Source organism: Lingula anatina, chromosome 10 (genome assembly GCF_051362555.1).
Source record: "Lingula anatina isolate TDL-2025a chromosome 10, LinAna3.0, whole genome shotgun sequence".
Classification (NCBI taxonomy): Eukaryota; Metazoa; Brachiopoda; class Lingulata; order Lingulida; family Lingulidae; genus Lingula; species Lingula anatina.
The window spans coordinates 17,805,409-17,830,018 of record NC_141776.1 but is presented as its reverse complement, the minus strand read 5'-3'; the positions used below and the strand labels follow the sequence as shown (position 1 = coordinate 17,830,018).

General features: G+C 37.4%; 2 protein-coding genes across 6 annotated transcripts; one reads left to right on the top strand and one right to left on the bottom strand.

Moving 5' to 3' along the window:
- The first annotated feature begins 533 nt into the window (after window positions 1–533).
- On the top strand, window positions 534–9,920 carry LOC106176947 (uncharacterized). The gene is made up of 3 exons (XM_013559536.2): window positions 534–678; window positions 8,239–8,807; window positions 9,348–9,920. The coding sequence occupies exons 2-3, from the start codon at window positions 8,280–8,282 to the stop codon at window positions 9,915–9,917; spliced, it is 1,098 nt and encodes a 365-aa protein (XP_013414990.2). The 5' UTR covers window positions 534–678; window positions 8,239–8,279; the 3' UTR covers window positions 9,918–9,920.
- A 442-nt stretch (window positions 9,921–10,362) lies between these two features.
- On the bottom strand, window positions 10,363–23,828 carry LOC106176942 (myoglobin-like). Of its 5 annotated transcripts, none has more exons than XM_086996931.1 (13): window positions 23,695–23,828; window positions 15,630–15,722; window positions 15,267–15,389; window positions 15,046–15,167; window positions 14,467–14,566; window positions 13,932–14,049; window positions 13,187–13,238; window positions 12,873–12,942; window positions 12,294–12,369; window positions 11,839–11,937; window positions 11,505–11,601; window positions 11,159–11,235; window positions 10,363–10,902 (listed from the first exon to the last, which is right to left on the bottom strand). In XM_086996931.1, exons 1-13 carry the CDS (start codon window positions 23,764–23,766, stop codon window positions 10,706–10,708), a joined length of 1,296 nt encoding a protein of 431 aa, XP_086853057.1. In that variant the 5' UTR covers window positions 23,767–23,828; the 3' UTR covers window positions 10,363–10,705. The 5 variants fall into 5 exon arrangements, 4 of the variants coding, with proteins under 4 accessions (XP_086853057.1, XP_086853058.1, XP_086853056.1 ...); XM_086996932.1 differs by lacking the exon at window positions 23,695–23,828 and adding an exon at window positions 19,472–19,692 and having other exon boundaries at window positions 11,839–11,934; XM_086996930.1 differs by lacking the exon at window positions 23,695–23,828 and adding an exon at window positions 19,472–19,691.
- Between the last annotated feature and the right edge of the window lie 782 nt (window positions 23,829–24,610).

The window sequence follows — 24,610 nt, the reverse complement described above, 5'->3', positions numbered from 1 at the left end:
ACCAAGACTAACAATTGCCATATAGTATTCGGTTGGGCGCAATGCATGACAGGTTTAAGCTTTGAAAAGACCGTTAAAGGTGTCCTAATGGCAGTAAAGGTTTTTATAATTAAGCCCCCAGTCCCTAGATACGCTGGTCAAGACTTATTTTCCTGCTGCCCAGTCTACGTCACGACGCAGTGCACTGTGGGATATTTCTCCAAAAGATAAGCTAACTCCATGGGTAGACATTGATCCTCGTGATAATTTAATTTCTTGTTGGTGAAAGTTTGGGATTTACTTTTTTCTGTATGTATGTACTGTTATAAAGGGGTGGGTCTTTGTTTGCCTGAACCATCAATTTAAGACATTTGCCCCCTTGTAGACAGCTTAATAAGAGCGAATGTGTTGATTCCTCAAAGCGTCAACACATTTCTTTTCGCTTTTTGAACACGGCATAGAAACCGGTGCAATTTAATAGCGGGCCGACAGCTAAATTACAGAAAAATGCATAATGATGGCATGAAGAAACCAAAGCAAGATAAATTGGCCGTAGGTTCTGTATAGAATATTCCTGAATAGACGACCATCAGCTAAATTATATATAAATACACCATTACATCACAGCTGGCATCATACACAGGGAAAACAACACTGGTTTTCGTTTCGACGGCAGAGCTGAACATTCAATATTTGGAGGTAAGACTTCTCTAGAATAAGCTACCTGTTGCAATAAACTCTTTGAAAGAAAGGATATGGCAACAATTAAAATTAATTAGGTATTGGGGACAGTTATGAGTAAGAGCCTAGTGTAAAGACCGCAAAATAAGTGTTAAAATCCCTTAAGTCTTCAAGATTTTTTCCGAAAAACGAGACGTACAAGGCTAAGCTTGGGCCGCTATTATTCGTACGTTTTGTGACAGAGATCCCATATTGAAAGTTGGTCTTAAACAAATTGTTGTAAAGCAAATGACATACACTTTCGGCAATTACAAAACAATTAAAACAGAATCAAATGTGTAGAAAGTTATCGAGTACAAAGTAAATTTCTTAAAGTGTCAACGAGTGTAGAGACTGTTCTCGAAGATGGAAAGGGTGGAACGTTTCAGAGTCCAAAATAGTTGGATCCGATTGGTTAATTTTTCTATCGATTTGCGCGTGTTTAACACGTGTAGAACTCATGTATACTTGAATTGGACAGGATCCAAGATAAGTAATTCGGAAAATATTTTAAATATTTTAAATCATAAACAAGTTTCATTTAAATTACTAAATTAGGAAATATTGAATAGAGTTTTGTAATATGAGAATGGGAAATTTGAGAATGGAAAATAGTGTATAAAAACTTGTACATTCTGTGAAAAAGAGAGTCGGTGAATAAACGTTCGAAAGCTCCAAACTGCTGTCGTCATTCCTCACTATAACAAGTGGTGGAGGAAAAATCGATCCCCGCTCTACCGAGGCAAGCGGAACGGCGATAAAGTTATGGTGATGACGGCAGCAGGAGCGTAGACACCGATGAGTTCACACCATCCACCCAGAGGCAAACATCGTCAGTGTCTCAGCGCAGAGGAAACCGAGTATGCTGAGTAATGAAAATAACTAAAAGTCATTACCCTAGCAACTATTAATAACTGAAAAAAGACGAAGATGTCCTCAGATTTATCTTTGGCGCCAGAAAAGTTTTCTGGTAACGGAAACGAAGATATCGAAAGGTGGCTAAAGCAGTTTGAAAACTATACACTGTATAAAAAATTAGAAGAAGTCCAAATTACCGCCTTGTTTCCTCTGTTGCTCAAGCAATCCGCCATAGACTGGTATGAGTTGTTGCCAGCTACAGTACAAAAAAATTGGGAATTGCTCGTCCGCGAGTTCCGTGCCAGGTACCAACTAAGAGACGGAGAAACGTGGGCGAGAGCTTCAGAATTTTTTAGACGGCATCAGCTGCCAGAAGAACCGGTGCAGAACTACATTGCGGCAATGCGCCACGACGCCAAACGTGCGCGTTTAGATGAGGGAACGGCCCTTACGGTGATTATAAACGGGATACTCCCCGAGATCCGCCCCTTCGTAGTGCAGAGGGAGCCATCTGATTTTGAGTCCTTGATGCACCATGCGCGCATCGCGGAAAATGCGGTGCAGCCGAGCAAAAGAAACCAACGAACTGAAATAAAGATGATAACGGAGAAAATAGACGCGTTGCAGAACTCCATCAGTGATGCCGTACGTACCAGCGCACAGTCGGCGATCCACATGGTACAAAACCCAAAGCTAACTAGTGATGAAAGAAACTTGGCACCCCCAAGAGCGAGTCCTTATGCGCCTCCCAAAAAGTTCTGGCACAACGCCAACGGCCCAAGACGTATGCTCCAGCGAAACATTTATCTGCGACGCCCAGATCACAGATTACCACCAGTTGAACGTTCGAGTTATCCTCAACAGAGCAAACCGATAAAGAAATGGCCAAGATGTCAAGGATGTGGTGAGTACACGCATCTTAGACCAAATTGTTTTGCTCGCAGTTTTAGTTGTTATTTTTGTGGTAAGATTGGGCACGTAGCGAAAGTCTGTCAAGCTACACGTGTAAACAAACGACTAAGAAAGAGGAATAGGTTTTATATCAAAACTGAAGATAAAAAAGTGCCAATTTCTATTATTTCCGATTACCAAGCTAATAATCTAATATCAATTCAAATCGACAAACAACATGTCAATGCTTTGGTTGACACAGGTGCCGTCATATCTTGTGTATCAGAATCTCTTTTATCAAAACTAGGAAAGAAAGATCGAAATGCATACGAAAAACCATCTTTAAAAGAAGTTTCAGTTGTTGATGGATCTGTGATCAAAGTTTTAGGAAAAGTAGAGTTACCTCTTTGTTTTGGTGATGTGATCATAAAGCATAAAGTCCACGTATTTAGTCAATTGCCAAGAGGTTTGATATTAGGCACAGATTTCTTAAGAAAACACAATGTAAAAATTGATTTATCGTCTGATAGCATGGCATTGCCTGATTATAATTTGCTCTTACCTTTGTATAGTCCACCTGTATTAGGTTTAGTGCGTAACTTTAAATCAGAATTTATTCCACCAAGATGTGAATGCTTAATACCAGTGAAAATATCACATTCTTCCTCTGTTTCAGTAGCTTTACTAGAACCAGTACGAAAGCTCGAGTCAAAGAAAAAACTTATCGGAGCAAAATGTTTGGTTTCCATTGATAAAAATAAATCCGCTTACAGAATAATGAACCCTAGCGATGAAAGTATTTTTATTCCTAAAAGAACAATATTAGCTGTTGCAAGTTCAGTGAGTCTGGCAAGCGTCAGTGCTTTAAATGAAATGTCAAAGGGAGATACAGCACAAAAAGGTGAGAGGTTATCAGATCAAGAAGCATTGCGGAATGCAGATGAATTAAATATAAACTTTGCCGATTCAGACATGAGTGAAGATCAGAAACAACAGTTGAAAATTTTGTTAGGACGTAATCGTGAAGTTTTTGCTACCAATCTATCAGAGTTAGGTTCAGCAAATATGTATCAACATAGAATTGACACAATAAATGATATCCCTGTTAAACAAACATTTTATCGTGCGTCACCAAAGTTGAAAGATGAAATTGTCAAACAAGTAGACGATATGTTAAAACATGGCATAATCGAAGAAAGCATGAGCGAGTACAGTAGTCCAGTAGTACTTGTAAAAAAGAAAAATGGAGAATACAGATTCGCGATTGATTACCGGAAGTTGAACAAAGTCACAAAACCCATGCACTGGCCACTACCAACGTTTAGAAGATGTTTTTGAAACGATAGGTACATCAGGTGCTAGATATTTTTCTAGTTTAGATATGGCAGGCGCATACTGGCAATTACCTCTTGACCCTGAAACTAAACACAAGACTGCGTTCATCACACACCACGGACACTTCCAATTCTTACGTTTAGCGTATGGCCTTCGTAACGCTGGTGTTAGCTTCCAGGCCTTAATGAGTCACATTTTTAGAGACATGAATTGGAAAACAATACTGATATACATTGATGACATTTTGGTCATGAGTAAGACGTTTGAAGATCATTTAAAACATTTAAATCAAGTATTCCAAAAACTAAGATCTGCAAACCTTAGACTAAAACCATCAAAATGTAAGTTTGCAACACCAAAAGCTAAATATTTAGGTCATGTAATTGATAAAAATGGAATAAGACCAGACGAGAAAAATCTTGAAGCCATAAAATCGTTTCCAACACCAAAAGTTGTTAAAGATGTAAGAAGTTTTTTAGGGTTGTGTAACTTCTACAGAAAATTTATAAAAGGCTTCAGTAAAATAGCAGATCCCTTAAATAAACTTTTAAGGAAAGATGTACAATTCTTATGGAGTCCTGAATGTGAAGCGTCATTTCAAACATTAAAAGAAGCGTTAATGTCACCACCAATACTGGCTTATCCAGATATGTCGCGCGAGTTTACATTAACAACGGACGCATCTACGACAGCTATAGGTTATATTTTAGGTCAAAAGAATGACAACAACCATGATAGAGTTATTGCGTATGGAGGGAGATCTTTGAACAACGCGGAAAAGAACTACACCATTCACGAATTAGAATGTTTAGCAGTTATTGAAGGAATAAAGCAATTTGAACAATATTTGTCTAACAATCACTTCAAAGTGTATACAGATAATAAAGCAATTTCGTGGCTACAAAATGTGAAACATACATCTGGCAGGCTTATCAGATGGTCATTAAAATTACAAGGCTTAGATTTTGAAATAATACACAGACCTGGAAAAACAAACCCAGCTGATGCACTATCAAGACGCGAATATGAACCAGTAAATGTTTTAGATACCGTTAGCAACGATAGTCACTTAAGCGCGGATGATACTGACAGGTGTCAAGATAAAAATTTCACCCAAGCTAGGCTGTACTTACCGAAACAAACTAGCAAATTGAGAAGTGAGCAGCACTTAAGTCAATGTGATGACATAAACGTTGTTGATGTTACAAATGTAGACGAGAAAGAAAAATTAAAACAAGACCAACGTGAATGTCCTGAATTTCAAGATATAATAAGATATCTGGAACTAAACGATTTACCCGACGACTTGAAACAAGCGCGTAAAATCATCGCAGAATCAGATCAATACGTGATGAGAGATGACGTTTTGTATCACCTTTATCAACCGCGTTCGCGAGGAATGCCAGAGAAGCTGCGAATAATAAAACAATTAGCTGTCCCTGAAACACTCAGAAGCGACGTTTTACATACATATCATGATTCCTTGACAGGTGGCGGTCATCAAGGTTGTGATAGAACTTTTGCCTCCATTAGGAATAAGTATTTTTGGAAGTCACTTTATAAAGACGTCATGGAGTACGTCAAATCATGTGAAGTGTGCCAAAAGGTTAAGCATTTGCGTAGAGATGCTCCAGCACCTTTGAATCCTTTACCCATCGCAGGCGTGTTTGAAAGAATGCATATGGATATATTAGGTCCCTTAATCAAATCAAAAGAAGGATATAAGTACATTTTGTTGGTAACGTGTTCTTTTTCTAATTTTGCTGAAGCAATACCTTTGAAAACTCAGGAAGCCAAAGAAATCGCCAAGACTCTTTACAGAGAAGTGTTTACAAGATATGGTTGTCCGTCATATCTCGTTTCTGATCGAGGAAAGAATTTTTTGTCTCAAATTATTCAATCGCTGTGTAAATTATTCCATATCAAGCGCTATCATACTAGCGCATGGCATCCACAAAGCAATGCAGCCTGTGAAAGAACTAATTCAATAATTGCTCAAACTTTGAGAGCATACTGTGAGAAAGATCAAACTAATTGGCCTGATATCCTTCCAGGAGTAATGATGGCATTACGTGCAACTCCTTGTACACAGTCTACAAAGTTTTCTCCTTATTATTTAGTTTTTGGACGAGAAATGCGTACGCCATTGGATAGTGATTTAATCCCTGAACATCATGAGAATAAAAATTTACCTCAGTACATTGAAGAATTGAAAGATGCCCTTAAAACGGCAAAAGAAATTGCAACAAAGAATAGGGAAGTAGCTCAGAAACAGTATAAAGCAAGGTATGACCTTAAATCAAAGCAACCGAGTTATAAAGTAGGTGATAGAGTTTGGATATATACTCCAATGACACCTAAAGGATTAAGTTCTAAATTGTACACCAAGTACAAAGGACCATATTATATTACAAAGATATTATCAACAGGGTGCACGTATTATTTGAGAGATTGTAAAACACACAAGGAACATAAGTCGCCTGTTCATGCAAACAGATTGAAAATGTATTATGACCCTAAAGATTACAATAAATACGAAAGGCTGAATGAAAGTAATTATGAGCAAGACAACAAATCAAATGGGAATAAAACAACCAGTGAAACGCAAGATAGAGACGTTCATGACACAGATAAAGCGGAACTTGCATCGGATAGTAAGCAAGACGCGTACGAATATTATGAAGTAGAAAAATTGTTATGTTGTAAGAATATAAACACAAAGAGACATTACAAAGTAAAATGGAAGGGTTATAAGAACACTTCCTGGGAACCTGAAGAAAATATTTCAGATGCATTAAAAAGAGATTATCATATCAATAAGACGTTACAAGGAAGACGAAGAAAACGTAGAAATTGAAAAGGAAACACATCTCTTGGTAAATAAAAAGATAGTACACTTACACGTTGTAAAAAAGTACACAGAGGTCAAATGTATAATTTGGACAACAGTGAGACAGCTTAACTGAACCTTAAATGTAAACCGGTTTACTATTTTTCTGTCTACTCTTATTTTCTTTTTTCTAAAAGAGGCTAAGTTAATGCAGTATACACTGAAAAAGCCATGAGCATTGACCTTTTGAAATCATGATTCTATGAATTTTTACTGTAATGTTGTGGCAGCATCAGCACGCTCAGCGGTGTTGAGTGTAGACAATTTTGTTTCTGAAGAACTTTTTAACAAAGAAGATTGATCTTATTCATATGAGTAAACGTTACATCCAAACGATGTAATACAAGTTATCACAAGATTCACGCCACATCATAATGGAAGGCATAGTAAACTGACAAAATACAGACGAGATGTTTTGACAAGTCAGTCACTGACATTACCCCGGAATGAAGAATTGCATTTTCTTAAAAAAAGTTATTACATTATCTTCCTTCAGGTGATATTTTTTTTTTTTTTTTTGTTTCATGTCGAATGTGTTTTTAACTTTATGTATAAGTTAATTATATAGAATTACTTTTCTTAGTTATATTTTTGCATGACTTTGTGGTAGAAATGAAGTATTTAAGGAAGATAATCATTATTTTCTTTCATTATTATTTTATTTCATTTTGCAGAAATTGACGAACTTGCGTATAACATTTAAATTGATGACATATATGTGACCTTATCATTTAATCTTTTTGAAAATTTACGTATTTTGTATTCTTTAGTATTTGCTTTGCTTTCGAAAAAATGAAAAAGGAGCGTATGTTGTAAAGTTTTAGAATTCGAGGACGAATTCTTTTGAAGAAGGGGTGTATGTTGTAAAGCAAATGACATACACTTTCGGCAATTACAAAACAATTAAAACAGAATCAAATGTGTAGAAAGTTATCGAGTACAAAGTAAATTTCTTAAAGTGTCAACGAGTGTAGAGACTGTTCTCGAAGATGGAAAGGGTGGAACGTTTCAGAGTCCAAAATAGTTGGTTAATTTTTCTATCGATTTGCGCGTGTTTAACACGTGTAGAACTCATGTATACTTGAATTGGACAGGATCCAAGATGAGTAATTCGGAAAATATTTTAAATATTTTAAATCATAAACAAGTTTCACTTAAATTACTAAATTAGGAAATATTGAATAGAGTTTTGTAATATGAGAATGGGAAATTTGAGAATGGAAAATAGTGTATAAAAACTTGTACATTCTGTGAAAAAGAGAGTCGGTGAATAAACGTTCGAAAGCTCCAAACTGCTGTCGTCATTCCTCACTATAACAAAATTATAAAAACAAAGGTAAAAAAACAGCAACTGTTGATATGATATATATGTTATTTCTTATTTGTAGTGACAAATGCCCAATCAACACAACTTACGGATGATCATAGTTTTTAATGGGTTCAAACACACGGATTTATCGGTAATTTCTTTAAAACCAAGCTCGGCTTAATTTCTTTTGTCAAACAGGCTCCATGGCTTTTTATTCTTAATTAACACCAAGGTGTTGATTTGTATAATCTTTCAGGACACCGACTGGCTCCTCATACATTTGACAAGTGGTTGAGAATGCTGCTTAAAGCCGTTCCAATTCTGGCACTTTTCCTCTGTGGCGCGTGCCTCGCTCTGGACACGTGGTCATGGGCCAATCACGGCAAGCCTCCCGTCTACACCGAAATGGCCTACATGAAATCAGGATGGAGCGATAAAGTCTTCGGGGTCGGCAACGGCAAACTTCAAGAACGCTCCAGCTGGATATGGGCTAGCCATGGCGCCCCCTGGGGGTTATTGTCCAATGAATATTTGGCCGGTCCCCCGTGTGTCATGAAAGATGGAAGGGTCTACATCATCAGCAACAAAGGACGGCTTTTCGAGCGCTACTGGTCCACTGGTTCCAGCACCTGGCTCTGGGCGATTCACGGCAAACCATTCGGTTGGGTGACGTTGCGGTACTCAGGGTGTGCCTGTACCTCGGGGGGAGGGGGCGTTGCACGTGTGTTTGCCGTGGGCACCAATAGCAGGCTTTACGAACATTATTGGTCCTGGTCTTCAAACGCCTGGGAGTGGCGAGACCACGGGACACCACCGGGGACGTCGGTAAGTGAGACAATGCTGCATGTTCATGTCAGTACTTGCTGTAATGTTTAACAGAAAGGATATGATATGAATCTTTTCTGATAAATGTGTATATTATCGTATCGTTTATATGTTATCGTGTTATAACTATTATTATTATTATTATTATTGACGTTAGATTAAATTTAGAGGACAGTGCCCCTCTCATCAGGGTAGATTCCATAGTAAAAGGAGGGTCTCTATATGCAAAGTCCCATCGTTTTACGTGTTTACATGCTATTGAATTTTGTGATACCCTCTAAGGCTAGCTGATGGTTACAACTTGGGACCAGGCGAGGATAGCCCAGTAATTCAGTGGAACCCGTAAGGAGACTTCCAGTATCAGATCTAGATAAAGTCCCTGTGAAATGGACAATATGTCACAAGATACAATTCAATAAGTCAATCTGAGCCCACGTTTGTTAAACAATACAAAAACACAATGCAACTGCAAGCAATGGTTGCGGTGACTCGTCATGTTCAGAAATACATGTATGAAAAAAAATATTGATTATGTTTCAGATTGGTCCCGCCGCCATCGCCACGTGCAACCTGGCCACGTGCTCAACCCAGGTTTTCGTCGTGGGAGCCAACAGATACCTGTACTCCCTGTACATCACCTCAGCCAACCCGGGGGTGGCAACCTGGTATTACAGGGGTAAACCCACCGGGGAATACGTACATGGGGTCTCTGTCGGACCCGCTGGGGTATTCGTCACCACCTTCGACAATGATATATGCGAGTACAGATCTTCCAACTGGTACTGTCACGGGAAACCCCCAGGGTCTCTCTCCACACCGTCGACCACCATCTCTGGAGCGTTCCCGGTGGACCAATGCGCTCAGATCTCTGATACCCCCTCCTCAACGCGAATGATTTTCATCAACAGCTGGGACCCTGGCTACAACAAGAGCAGTCGCATATACAGCTTAAAGGTGAAAAACACCAATAACGGCCAGTGGCGTTACCATGGCACCATTGGCTCGTGTTGTTACTACGTAGGGGCACCGGAACTGTTCCTGAGCGGTACCTGCCCAAAGGCTTTCTTCACCCAGAGTAATGGTTATGTGCGCGAACTTTGGGTACACTAATTATACGCTGGATAAAAACTTCATCTATTATCTTTATCAATATGCCTTATATATAATATATATCCCAGTGTATAGCATTTCGTTTATTAAGAGTGCGCGGACTCTAATGTGAGCGGTGTATACAAATTTAGAGCACTTTCAATTAATAACGAATGGTAAAGGGTGTTATCTTACATTATAAGATAATAATTGTTGAGTGGATGAAATAATTTTATTGACTATCAATTAACACTATCGTGGACGTTTATTAGTAGTACTGATTATTTGTGCAAACTATGCACATGCGAAAATTTGTTCCAAGATCTGTCAGCCCTACTGGGCTTATTTGCCCATGGATGTGATTGTGACATGAGAGAGAGAGAGAGAAAGAGAGAAAGAGAGATACTGTAGTTAAAGATTAAAGATTTGAAATAATTAATTAAAAAAAGCAACAACTCTGTTCATCTCTGTGTTAATGGTACCGTTTATATCGGGTTATTGCATTTTGTCTAAAGTTCCTTTAAAAGAAACAAATTGTGTTCAAAGAATATGTTCAAGATAATAAACTTTTTACACTTATCCCTGAATAATATGCTTAATAATTATAAAGTTACTGGTATTTGTTTCTTCTTTTCAACTGCCCTGCTAAAGGTTTCGGGTACAATGAAAATAGACTTTAAAAGTAAATTACTATATTGACCTTATTTTTTACGCAGTTTATCAACTTTTGATGCCTTGAATAAAATACAATAGCTGCCTCTTACTGGTTATCACAGATAGCACTAACTGTCTCTTTTTTTATATCCTTTTTAAACCTCTGGATCTGCTATTGCTTTGATTATACGAGTCGTCCCTGGGTGTAGAAGAGGCGAGCTAGGTCTCTCTTCCATTTTCAAGCCTACTAAAACAGTGTCGTCTGCTTGCTTTGTCACGTGATCTGTCTCGCTGTCGCCAAGGATACACCTGGCTGTCTGGTCGCGAGTTGATTTCAAGAAGGCGACCAAATCTGAAAATAAGTTCAGTTCCAAATAACTATGTTACTATATTTAACTAAGATCATATGTACCAAATTTAATTAAAATAAACGATTATCAAGCAAATGAGAGAGAACATGGTGGAATTTCACCATCAGTGTTCTGCCTCGAATAAGGAATAAATTGATGATAATTTCCTCACCTTTAAGTGCGATTTAATTAATATAATTTAATAGCTGGACAGGAGTATTGTTAGTAGTTAGTTTCCAGTATCATGGATTTACTCACATGTTCCGCCTGCCCCTTGGGCCTCCGAGCCATAACGAGATTCTCCATTTTTCTTGTACGACTGCACTAAAATATATCTGCAAATGGAAGCAAATGTTATACATCTTTCGTTTGATTTTATAATCCACTGTTTTTGATGTTTCCAATATTTCTTGTATTTCAATAGTGACCTTTATTTCTCATATTCCAATGTGACCTATGTTCATGGATAACAGATCTATATTCATGATTGTTGGAGCAATAAATTGATTTACAAGGACTTACACTGACTTACTTACTTCTACTTTAAAACACGTGGAAATGGTATGTTTAAGAATCTGATCATTATAGAAATCCAGTCACTTACTTCACAATTATCGCAAAGTGATATGATCGAAAATCAGTGAGTGCTTGGATGCATTTGTTGTACGCTTTTCGTACACCATCATTGTGTAAAAGCTTCACTAGAAAAAAAAAGAAAAGAAAAAAATCAAAATGTTTGGTTTATCATGTAAGAGGTAGGTGGGGCTAATGCAGAAATGCAGATAACCCCCTTCACTCACACACACACAGAGAGAGAGAGAGAGAGAGAGAGAGAGAGAGAGCACGTTACAACCACGTCAGTTCAAAGCGCCAGGAATGTTTACGTCGCTGGGCTAAATGTATGTTTGAATAAGTCATTAAAGTTTGATATCACCTACCGTGATGTCTGAGAGAAGGTCCGTTTTCTATGGCGTTCAGAAACTCTCTGTGACCTGCAGGCATATATTCCCTTACTTTTCTGAGATATGGAACTGCTTCTAGATTGAAAAAGTCATTAAAGGGTTACAAATTTCAAAACTGCAGATTTATACTCTCTCCCTCTTTACCAAATAATGCCAGTTGGCAAGCAAATTTATTCATATCAATTCAAACAAAAAAATGCTGCCCTCATTTTATCGATAAGTTTTTTGTATCGTTTATTGCCCTCCCTTATCTGCGTATTTCGTATAGTCATGCACATACAGTAACTATAACCAAAATTTAAAATTTTCAAAAAAAAAAAAAAAAATCTTAACCTTAAGTGGACGTTATAAAGTTTGTTTTTCATAATTTTATTCGCACGTGCTCATTAGCAGATACTGTATAGTCCGAGTGTATAGTCCGAGTCCATTACCTGCCGTATGTTTGACCCCAAGTATGGCATCAAAGGTCTGGATGGTTGAACTCTGGGCGGCGCTCCCTCCCAAGTACTTTAAAAATGATAATAATTATTTAATACGTAGATTAGGATCCCGTGTCAGCAAAACAGAAAAAAAAAAACATTTGTGATGACTTTAACTCGAGTACATGTAGTTGGCTTGTAACAAAGTAAATGTATATTTCACAGACAATATAACATTTTGGATCTTCCTCACGTGTTGTTCATTATACTTGGGCCGCAATTTGATGTTTTTCACTAGATATTCACATATATTCACTACGCACCTTTCTGTTTACATACAATTGACATAACACTGCTGTATCCTACTGGTAGAAGACAGCATTTCAAAAGGGGATATAGATTTTTCTACGACATACAACCTGCACTGTGCGTCTTTCAGTAGTTAATGATGGTTAACAGATAAAAAAACAAAAAAAGGAACATTTTATGTTCAATAGGTGACTTGCATCAACAAAGTTAATCGGGAGACAAATCCGCCAGGGGTCGCTGGTGTGCTGGTTGGTGTAAATCCATTACGCATGCGCTACTTACTTGTAACGGTGAATCGCAGACACCTTCGTATATCAGTCCTTCCGGGAGAAATTTGCTTTGTGCTCCCCAGCTGCAAAATTGTATTATACAGTGTACACGTGGGTCAATATGAAGTTTTTTTTATCAGAGAAGAAAAAATTAAACATTTTACTTCACAACTCCATTATACTTCGCCAAAGACGCACGGATTAGCAAAATAGATAAATAAAAAAATTTAAGAAAAACTCGTTGATATATTTTTGTTCAATTTTATGATAAGATTTATGTATTTATCTCAAAAAATGTTTTTATGTTACCAAACATTCAAGACTTACCCTTCGAAAAACGGTCGGAGTTTATTATAAAAAGGCCAAGGGTCTTGTTTTTCTGTAAAAAAAAAAAAAGAAAAGAAAATACTAGCAATTAAGGTGTATCATAACTATATATTTATTTTAATTCTTGTACAATTTAGGGGTTTTAATGGGTCAGATACAATTATGTATGTTATGCCTGCGTTTTACTGCCGCTCACTATATTCACTTGATATAAAGTGGCCACGTAGCGTAAAGTAACACTTATTTGTACTGAAATAGAAATAAACCTATAAACACTAAAGTCCCTACAATTTTTTAATCCACATAGTGACAAAACAAACACAAAGCAAAAATGAACACAAACTAATTTGCAATTGCTGAAATACAAATAAGCCATCACATCTTTATTTCTAGGTCTCTGATCCATCAGTTGCAAAGCTCCATTTAAACAATTTTCTTTTAACCTCTAAATGTGCATCGCTTCATGTTCTTGTAAAGGCCTATATCAGAAGAATCATCTTGATGTGAATTTAAGCTCACTATTTTTGATACAATATTATAAAACAATTAAAAATACCTTTAATTCTTTGAAAGAGTAACGTTTTTTTAAGTTTTAAATATTTGAATCGTCAAATAGTAACGGTAAATTACTTATCACTACATGCATTTGTTAACAGTGTCTGTGTGTGTCTGTCTGTGTGTGTGTGTGTGTGTGTGTGAGAGAGAGAGAGAGAGAGAGAGAGAGAGAAAGGACACACATCCATACCGTGCATTCTGGACAGTGTTTGTTGCATCCTCTGAATGGTGTCTGCTATCCCTTGCAAACCTTCTATCAAACCGTTGTCATCACCTGTCGCCAACGACTGATATGTTTTAATTATATCCTGAAATTTAAGAAAAATTCTAGCCATCTGTTGTCAGTTATTAGTGACATGGTCCCAAGTCACGCCGTTTGTATTCTCGTCTTTAGACAAGGCCTTGTTTACATATACATGTATGGACATTTCTATCTATCCTTCCCATTCAACGCAACTGGTGAACTCTAATCTCAGTAGCGGTCTTCAGTCTGCGAGACAAGTTTTGTATCTTTGCGCACGCATACGTGCTTCAGTTCTTCAGCGTGAGTGACGGAGGAAGAAATAAAGTTATTCAATTAAGATAGGCATGTGTGAGAAAATTTATATCATTTACGGATGGTCCATTTTGTCAAGTTAAATTTAATTATATAATTTTGGGGATCATTTTATTTTACCCGAAGTGACTAGGCAAGAAAACGGGGACACTACCACAAACGTTAATACCTTGACTCCCTTGCCAAAGTCAATTTCGATTTGAATTGAAACTTTGAAAAACCAGTCGGTGTGGGGAGTCCCGGGCGCGCCGCAAATGATGTCAATGTCGCTGAAATGATATATTAAAGATTAAAATATTGAGCTTAGCAACGCTATAAATATATTATGTACATTCATAAAAGGTAGAATCATATCATCGTAAACTGCTTCATCGTAAGCTGTTTACGCTCACAGATTTGTTACGAATCATAGAGCAATGTGTCCAATATCACTTGTATCGAAACTCGAAGTCACAAAAACAGGCAACATTAAATGTGTGTGTCTTTAGCTCGAAGACGACGGCTTTGGTTAGGTCTAAGAACTGTACAAAATTAGGACTAACCAGCGCCACGTCAAGCCGTTAATTTGGGCGTTCGAGTTCACAAATCTGAGGCTCGTGATCACAAACAGCAATTATAGTTTACGGAGCCTACGCTTGAAATATGTGTTTATCAAATAAAGTTCACTTTGGCACTAACGCATACCCACAGAAGACGTAATCAATAAAAATTGATGATGGTGAAGATTATTGTTAAGCAAGAGACAAACCAGCTGTCTTCCGATTCCTTCCTCCAGTTAGCCAGCATACCTGCCATGTAGCAGTAGACAGGGTTAAGTCCTAGGTACTGGGACACGTGATACCAAGGAACAGCAACAGCCCTTGGAAGAACCTGCAATATAATATAATATAATATAATATAATATAATATAATATAATATAATTATTCATACGATGGTTCAAGATAATCCAATGTTTAATATAATCATACCTCAGGTACCACGCCCTTATCTCTGTCCTGCCAAACATAACAGTGTGCAATTGTAGACAACAGGCTGTGGGCTAAACAGTACTCTTCATAACTCCTTAGACGAGTGTAGTCCAGACATGGTAACTGAAATAAAACGGCGAGTTTGAACTTAGAAAACCTAAGCTTAGAGTCATGACTGGAAAAATGGGAATTACAGGTGTGAGTTTATACAGTTACACTTCCAAACGAGATTAGTACAGAAACCAAACTGAATAACTGGGTCATGGATGATATAGTGTTACCTCTCCAAAAGCATTTCAATGATTGGTTTTATGGCAACAAATCTCTCTCTCTCTCTCTCTCTCTCTCTCTCTCTCTCAGTACCTTTTTAACTTGGTCTTTCAGTTCTCCCGCATCCAACTTGGCAGCCTTCTTCCCGAGCTGTTCCCAAGGAAGGAAATATTCCGACAGGTGGTCCTGAAACAGAAAGGTAGGAAGCGCTATTTGTTAATTAATATTCCTCTTGCCAAAGCCTTGATCGCCATTTTAACACTTCTCTTTTTGAAATTTCCACTGACATTTCCTTTAATTTATACTCTCACAATGCTTGTCACAGACGCGTTACAGAGACCAATGTTTGGTTTTCGTTTATTTAGGCATAATTTTACTGTGTTGTCCACGTGCATTAGTTTTTACATCAAACTACCGGCACATGTGCATCTAGGTGAAACGACAAGTAGCCTTGTTTACTAGGCCGGTGTGAAAGGAATGGCAGTCCTAGTAACACAAGTCCCACCAGACATGCAAGCCCTAGGTCTAGCGTTTCTAGGAATGGATGCCTAGGACAAACGTTACTAGGATTTTACTTCCGTGGGACAACAGTTATTGAGGAATGCAAGTCCCATGGCAAGGAATGCAAGTGCAAGTCCGGATAGGTCCTCCCAGCGGGCAAATCATGTTGTTTCAACGTTGACAAGACGTTGGATTAACAATGGATTTGAAAATTGGATCATCGTCAAATTACGACGTTGTATCAACGTCAGATAACAACGTTTTATCAACCCAAGTTGTTAGACAACATTCTTGCATGAAAAGACATAAAAACGACCTGAAATGTTTTTTTTAAATATAATTATTCAATTAAAAACACAGGTACACAATTATAACGTACACTGTAAAACAGGGTTTAGCTCCTAAACACATTTCAAAGCGCCTGTTTGTCTCATTTTTTCAACGCTTTATATATATATATATATATATATATATATATATATATATATATATATATATATATATATATATATATATACCAATGTCTATCTATCTATCAAAGGATACCGTGAACTATTAACATCATTAACTTCACTACACATTTTAGCTGGATTTAATCATCCTTGTGTTAGCTGACCTTGCGAGGAAATTTATTAGAATGTATATCTGAAAAACAAGCAACGTTTTTCATATTTCGATCTAAAGTTCGCTACACTTTTGATTTCTGTTTGATTTTTTTCCGGACGCAATGATCAATTGAACATCATGGATGATGGCGGGGTATTCACTACAATAGTTTATTTAAGCTTTCATCATATGCTGGTTATTGCGGTTACGATAGCCCGAAGATTCTACAATTCGCACCGCGCAAGACTGTTGTAAATTAATATTTTAATTTAAAACAAGCCTGAAGTGGATTTTACGCCACTGTTTTTGATGTTTATAAGCTAGAACTAATTATTACCCATGGCAACATACATATATACCATGCAGCTGCCATAAATTCATTTTAATACATTATGTCATATATAGGCCTTATATAAACATCGTATCACGTTTTTAATAATTAAAAATACTGAATCTACATCGACTCAATAATATTTTAAATTACAATCCATGTCTAGCATCACGACGCCCAAAATACAACGTTGAATCAACGTCACATTATGACGGCGTTTTGATGTGGCTGGATCAACATTGAGTTGATGTTGAATTTAGAATGATCAACGATCCAACCTGTTTTCAACATTGATCCAATGCCACTATGCCTGCTGGGCTGTTTTTTCCTGATATGTCCGCTCTGATTTTTTCTGTCACATTTATTTGAAAGTTACATATAATAAATAATAATATCTGTGTATTAAAATAACCTGTGTCGCTACCTTTTATTATTTTGATATTGACAAACTGAATGAAAAAACATCATTATGAAGAATAACACATGAGAAGATTGCATACATTTATTTTCATTTAAGTGAAAATTTATTCTATCTATTCATTTGTGACATAAATTTTCAAATTAGACCCGTTGACAGAACCTTTAAGGGTGCATCCACCTGGAGGATGTATGCTCCCAATTCGGATATCCTTTTTATTACATAGCAAGGGAGCTTCTCGCTTGCCACCTTCAATGTCGGCTCTCCTTAAATTTTGTTTTAGGATTTTTGTTCTTATGGTAAGCACCTGTATGATAAATTAAGTTATGATAGGTTTTTTTATCTTTAATCACAATTCCATTTCAGTTGTTATAATTGGGAATTGTGTAAGAAATACACATATGTACACAGTGCAACATCAGCAATATAAAATAACCTCAGGCAAACTGAGTACATGTAACGGTCAGACTGTGAACAAATGTTTTATAAGTAAAATGTATATCACAGGCTCAGTCCCAATCTGCATTTTCTTCAGGATAATTTACAAAGTGTGAATAAATCCTTTAAAAAATGCAGATATTTCCAAAGAGGTCAACAAAATATTAATAGACAGATTTTTTCCTACATGAATAATCTGTACAAAACCAAGATAATTGAAATAACACACTAACAAATGGCAGCCCGCCTTTAATTTAACATTTCTTAAGAAAATGTTACTAAATCAATCTACATGCCTATTCTTTCAACATTAAGTTTCTTAAAAAGTATCATCCTCGGATGAATTTTACAAATCACAGGTGATGAAATACAACTATATCTCTTTTACCACAATTGTTAGTATCACAATATGTGCCTTGATCTGAAAAATTCTCTACACATGCCATACCAACAAACTGGCAGCTTAGTCTAAGACATCCCTTACATAATTGCACATGCCGTACAAACAAACTGGCAGCTTGGCCAATTAACTTGGTCAATTAACTTGTCCATAATGCTGTTAACAATGCAAAGACACCATTAAGACTGGTTTCGAACTGGAACAGATTCTGTCATGGTTATATACACGCTCAAAATATTTGCCACACGTAATTAAATTGATAAAAATGTCAACTTTCCTTATTACACAGTTGTATCATTGTGGACACCAAACGCTAAGTCATAAAGACATGCAAAAGGAGCAAAGAAACACGGTTAGGTTAGACACTTCCTGTGGACTATAGTCATACGTACACGTATAAGTATCACGACAGACTATCTATACATTTTATCTGTTTTAACCACTCCCCTCTCTGATTTTTTCTATTAATATTGGGCCATACTGAATTTGATGAGAATTTTAATGATTCTTAAATAGTGAAGAATAACATGCGTGCACTGTTAACACGAAAGTTAAGCATTCAAGGTATTAACCAGAAATAAGTCGTCGTACAACCACATATAATGTGATGTTTCTTAAATTGTTTGTTAAAGGAAAACATCAGTAGTATTGTTTACATTGTGTGTTGCCTTTGTCAATTTTTTCCGAGATGAATGTCTAAATTGTTACAGTAAAAGGTGCATATACTAGCAGTTAAGGGTCATCCACTTTTATCATTATTTCCACAAGTCAACAAACCATACTCCATAAGTCTACAAACCATACCCCGGGGTGGGGAGGGGGGGTAATACCCGCTGTTCACTTATGGAAAATAATAAAAATGATGATCTTGGCATCCAGTGGGTGTGCTGGCCAGGGTTATCATATTTAGTGTACGCCTTGTACGCTCTGAAGGGCGTGGAAGGGGTCTGTAAAAAGTTTACTCTTTGTAGACTTGTGAAAATGATAAAAATGGATTACCCCTAAACAAATAACGTACTGAAAATATCACAGATAATTTTTTTGCGCGTGTCGTACTTGTACCCAGTATAAAACATTATAATTAAGATGTAGTCTTTTTAAAAAAAACATGGCAATTAAAAAAAAAGCGATCCTTGGGGACTTATCATTAAAATCAAAAGGCCTGCTATCCTGATATAACAAGGACAACATAGCCTTACTAGCAATGGATTTTAATAACATATAGCCAATATCTAACTTACCAATGGATTTTCTACCAAAAACCCAACCTTCTCCGACACACGGAAGTCCTGCAAACGTTTCCACCACTCATCCATACTATGAATTTTCGAGCCAATTTCTACACTCTATTCGTTCTTTTAAACGTGCTGTAATCATTTAAAACCAAACTACTCCTTGCCATAACATGCTTGTACATGTACATATATATGTATGCCCAAACCAACGTCCACTCGTGTAACGAAACTGATCCAGAAGGAAACATTGATGACGTCATTTGCGCGGCATGAGGAGCACTGAAGAATGACGTATTCAATACTTTCCGACAAGCAGTAACGCGTTCATGAACAAACTGTTGGGCGACAAAAGTCTCAAAGATTATTACAGGTTAGCCTTGAACTAAAATAGATCAGATTTTTGGTCAAAAGTTAAAGATTAAAGTTAATTTATTTCTCCTTTTCAAACGGCCACAGTAATTCACCCATGGCCAAAGCTGACCCCATTATTTTTTTATATATTTTAAATTTATTTTTTTTTTTCAGCATGTACGGCTGAATTACACATGACACTCAGGGACTCGTGCGGTTTTCTCAGTTAAAAGACTTTCAAGGAAAGAATTGACCTCTGTTTGCATCGACACTGAAAAGATTCCCCGTTAATCCTTTTACAACTAAGTAGTTTCAACGCTGAATCCCGACTGAAATGAGGGCAGCATTCTAACATAAAATTATACCTTCTTACTCTTAGCTTACTAAGTACAGTTTGCTTTTTCTGTTCGTAAAATGAATGATACATGTAGCGTGCGTAATTTGAAAAGAAAAGAGAACCTGGTGTACGGTGGCCCACAAGTGCACTCCAAATTCCAAACGACACTCCCAATTCTAAACCTCACACCGAATACTTAAACTTCACTCTCAATTCTTAAACCTCACTCCAAATTGAAAAAGCTCACTCCGAATTCGCAAACCTCACTCCGAATTCGTAAACCCCACTCCGAATTCGTAAACCTCACTCCAAATTGAAAAAGCTCACTCCGAATTCGCAAACCTCACTCCGAATTCGTAAACCCCACTCCGAATTGAAAAAGCTCACTCCGAATTCGTAAACCTCACTCCGAATTCGTAAACCTCACTCCGAATTGAAAAAGCTCACTCCGAATTCGTAAACCTCACTCCGAATTCATATTTTAACCCCGTTCACTGCCGTATTAATTCGGAAGTAATATTCTAAGATGGGCTAGGGGATTTTGCCAATAGAGGGCTTCGTGTGAAAACTAGTTATTTTTCATACTACTTAGTGCGCTGTATTCCCATTCACAAAATGATGACGTAGACGTATGACCCTTTTAAGCTCAAGGAAATAGAAGAAATGAAGAAAATAGGGATAAACATACATGTACTTAAGAGCAAGTCACAATTAAAATATATTATGTTTACGTGTTTTCTTGTGTGTGTCGTTTTAAGGAATTATACATGTATTATGAATATGAGAACAGTTGAAACAGCGTTGGAAGGAACAGATTTATGCACTACATGTATGTAAATAAACGTGCGTTATTTATTATTTACAACTTCAAGCATTTTCACATGATTATTTTGAAATGAATGTTTAATACAGATAACATGTTTCAGGGTGTCGACAATGGCTTGTATTATTTATAAATGGGCAAAACAATCCGTATTATCATATACTGTAGGCCTACACATGTACCTGTTATATAACCGAGTATACTTGATAATAGTAATTAGTAGCCCCTCACTCTTTTGCAGCTGAAATATTCATATAAGATCATAGATAATCTAATAATTGAAATTAATCAGATTAATTACACTTTATTAATCGATTTCGAATGAATAACATGCAGTGGTGGATGGGGGGGGAGGCGTGTGAGGGGGGTCTTGACCCCCCTTTTGAATTCTGTAAAAAAAAAATCACACCAATGTTAAAATTAGAATTTTGAATAATAGTTCTAAAATAGCACTGTTCGCCCTATAAGGGGGGGGGGGGCAGCTCTGCATGTGCAGCCTGCCATTCCTAAAAAAAAAAAAAAAAAAAAAAAAAAAAAAAAAAAAAAAAAAAAGATCCCCCTTCAAATAATCCTGGATCCACCCCTGACATGTATGGATTATTAGTAGTATCAATCCTATGTTGAGAAAATTGGGAGCAGTGTCACTTAATTTGTCCTTTTATTTATAATGGTAAACCTGTAAATTGCTTCTTGCCCCCAATTTGTGTCCCTGGCGAGAGAGAGTGTGTGTATGTGTGTGTGTGTAATTGTGAAAAATACTGAAAATAGCTGGAGAAGTCAATTGACCTTGTGACGTAAACTGTTGGTTTATTTTCGTAAGGTACATTGTATGTATCACGCAAACCAAAATGTAACACAATTTGCACTGTTTGCTAAAACTCTCTCGAACCTTTCACTGGAAGCGCCAGCTAAAAAAAATTATTTGTCCCAGACGAATTACTGTTTCATAAGATTTCTCGAAGAGAACTTTGATGAGAATTGGCATAGTGGAATTGGGAGTGAGCTTTTTGAATTCGGAGTGAGGTTTACGAATTCGGAGTGAGGTTTGCGAATTCGGAGTGAGCTTTTTCAATCATTTGGAGTGAGGTTTACGAATTCGGAGTGGGGTTTACGAATTCGGAGTGATGTTTAAGAACTGAGAGTGAAGTTTAAGTATTCTGTGTGAGGTTTAGAATTGGGAGTGTCGTTTGGAATTTGGAGTGCACTTGTGGGCCACCGCACTGGTGTATCTAGTGAGCGCATTTTTTCATTTATTCGTTATAATGTCGTGTTATAGCTCAAGTAAACACCCAGGCTTTCGGCCTTACAATTTATTTATTTACTTATTCATTTATTTATTTACCACCTCAAAGATGAAAGAAGTAAAAAAAAAAATACATACAAAGAACTACACACATAATATACACGTAATAATACTGTATGTGCATAATCGAATATTGTACTGGTACATGCATTACGGCAATAAATTTTATCACTTCTCTAAAATTTCCCATACTATATCCCAAAGATTAAGTTTCATTAATTTTAACATTAAGTCCGCCTGTAGTTGTATGGCAAAACACTACTATACAGTACGCCAGTACTTAGTGTGTATACCGCGCCCGTCATTAAGAGCGCATTCTCAACGAATTAAGCCAGGCTTTACAAAGCCGGTGACCTAAAAATGGCGGACGTACATGAAAGAAAAACCGCCTAATCTTTTAATAGTCTCTCCGCCTCCCCACACGTCGTCCCTGCTGGGTACAGTAATTAAATCGCGTCTCCGTTCGCCATGCGGAAGCTACCTGAGAAATATTAAGTGCGCATGCTCATCAGTTAAACTCGTGGTGAAAAAAAGCATGGCGGCTGAAGGCGATCGAAGGAAAAAGCTCTTCTCTTCTATTATCTTTGAAAACAGAGACGAAAAAGGAATAATTTGGCCCTTAGAGCAGCAATGAATCGACTATCTACGGAGATAATATCACCAGAGATATTCACGGAAATATTAATGTTCAGAGCCGAGATTTAATTACTGTACCCCGCAGGGACGACGTGTAGGGAGGCGTGTGAGAGGCGGAGAGACTATTAAAAGATTAGGCGGTTTTTCTTTCATGTACGTCCGCCATTTTTAGGTCACCGGCTTTGTAAAGCCTGGCTTAATTCGTTGAGAATCCGCTCATAGGCATTGTGTAGCCAATGGGGCAAGGACGGTCGCATGGAGACATGGTTAATACAGATTACGAGCGACCACCATAGAGGGGTGTTGCTGTCCACTCGGGACAACCTAAAAACATCTGCAAAATTATCAAGAAGATTACGACAGCTGCTGCCCACAAAAGGAGGGCAGTTGGTGTGGGTTGGTGGTTTGGGGTACATTTTGGTGCCAATAGCAAAAAAAAAGCAAAGATAAGTAAACACATATTAACTGTGGGTACATGTATAAGGTCAATTTGCAACCAGATAACATTAACGTTTTTTTTTACATCGTGTCGCAGTTCAATGACCTCTGTTAAGGAACGCAGTGGTCAATTAAGAACCACTAAACACCGTGCCCATCACAAAATTGGCCCATTAAGGAAACGACCTCTATCTTCTATTATCGTTTTTATCATGACAAACTATGATTAAAAATCACAAAGACCTGCTGGACTATCTAACGAACTAAAGGACAATAAACATAGCCCTGCAACAAATTGATTTTCTAATGACTTATTTTAACTACCAACAGGTTAAACTTACCAATGGATTTTCAACTAAAAAACCCAACCTTTTCCGACACGCGGAAGACCTCCAAACGTTTCCACCAGTCATCCATTCTATCAGTTTTCAGGATACCCAGTTGATGCCCAGTTGACTAGTGTGCTGTTATCAGTTAAAATGCCGTGTTGACACAGGTGTCATGTACCAGAATGTCCCCGTGACACAGAGTCCGCTTCCTTTTACTTTGTACAGATGAGCCTCACCCTAGATTTTTACCCACTTAGGTCAGACTAACCCTAACCATTATAACTATTTGGTTGGCAGACTTTCTGTCACACGGACCCTCAGTTTCGTGAAAATGTCATGATTGCATATGGATATAATATATGTCAAACATCCCTTGTAGTCATGCAGGGGAAGTATGAATAGGCAGGCATAAATGGGACAAATGTATACGGGTCGAGACTCAGCTTGTTTTTTATGTGAGTTTCTTTTCGGATCAAATATGGCGCCGCTCACTTGAAAGCGTTCCGAGATTTTATTACTCCGCCCCTGCTGGGACGCCGCGCGCGGGAGGCGGGAATCCATTGTCATTTTTCTTTTAAGTCATAAAGACCTTAGTCTCATTTAGTTTTAAAGAAAACATAGCTTCTTTGTGTTTGTGAACATTTCTCAGCATAAACGAAATTCTACTGTTTTGCAATAAAGCACCCCGCACACGGTAAGCAATTGGCGCGAGCCACTTGCGCTGAGCCAGATGCTCGGGCTCCTCAGCTCCCCGCAAACGCTGCGCTCTTTGCTCAGCAGAGGTGCCTCCCGGCCTGCCCCTAGCGGACGAACTGTGGGATCATGTGTTTAAGGAAACATTACATATTGTTGTTTTTTCTGATAGTAATGGATAATGGTGACCACGTTAATCAATCAGACTAACTATAACTGTGTACATTTTTGTTGA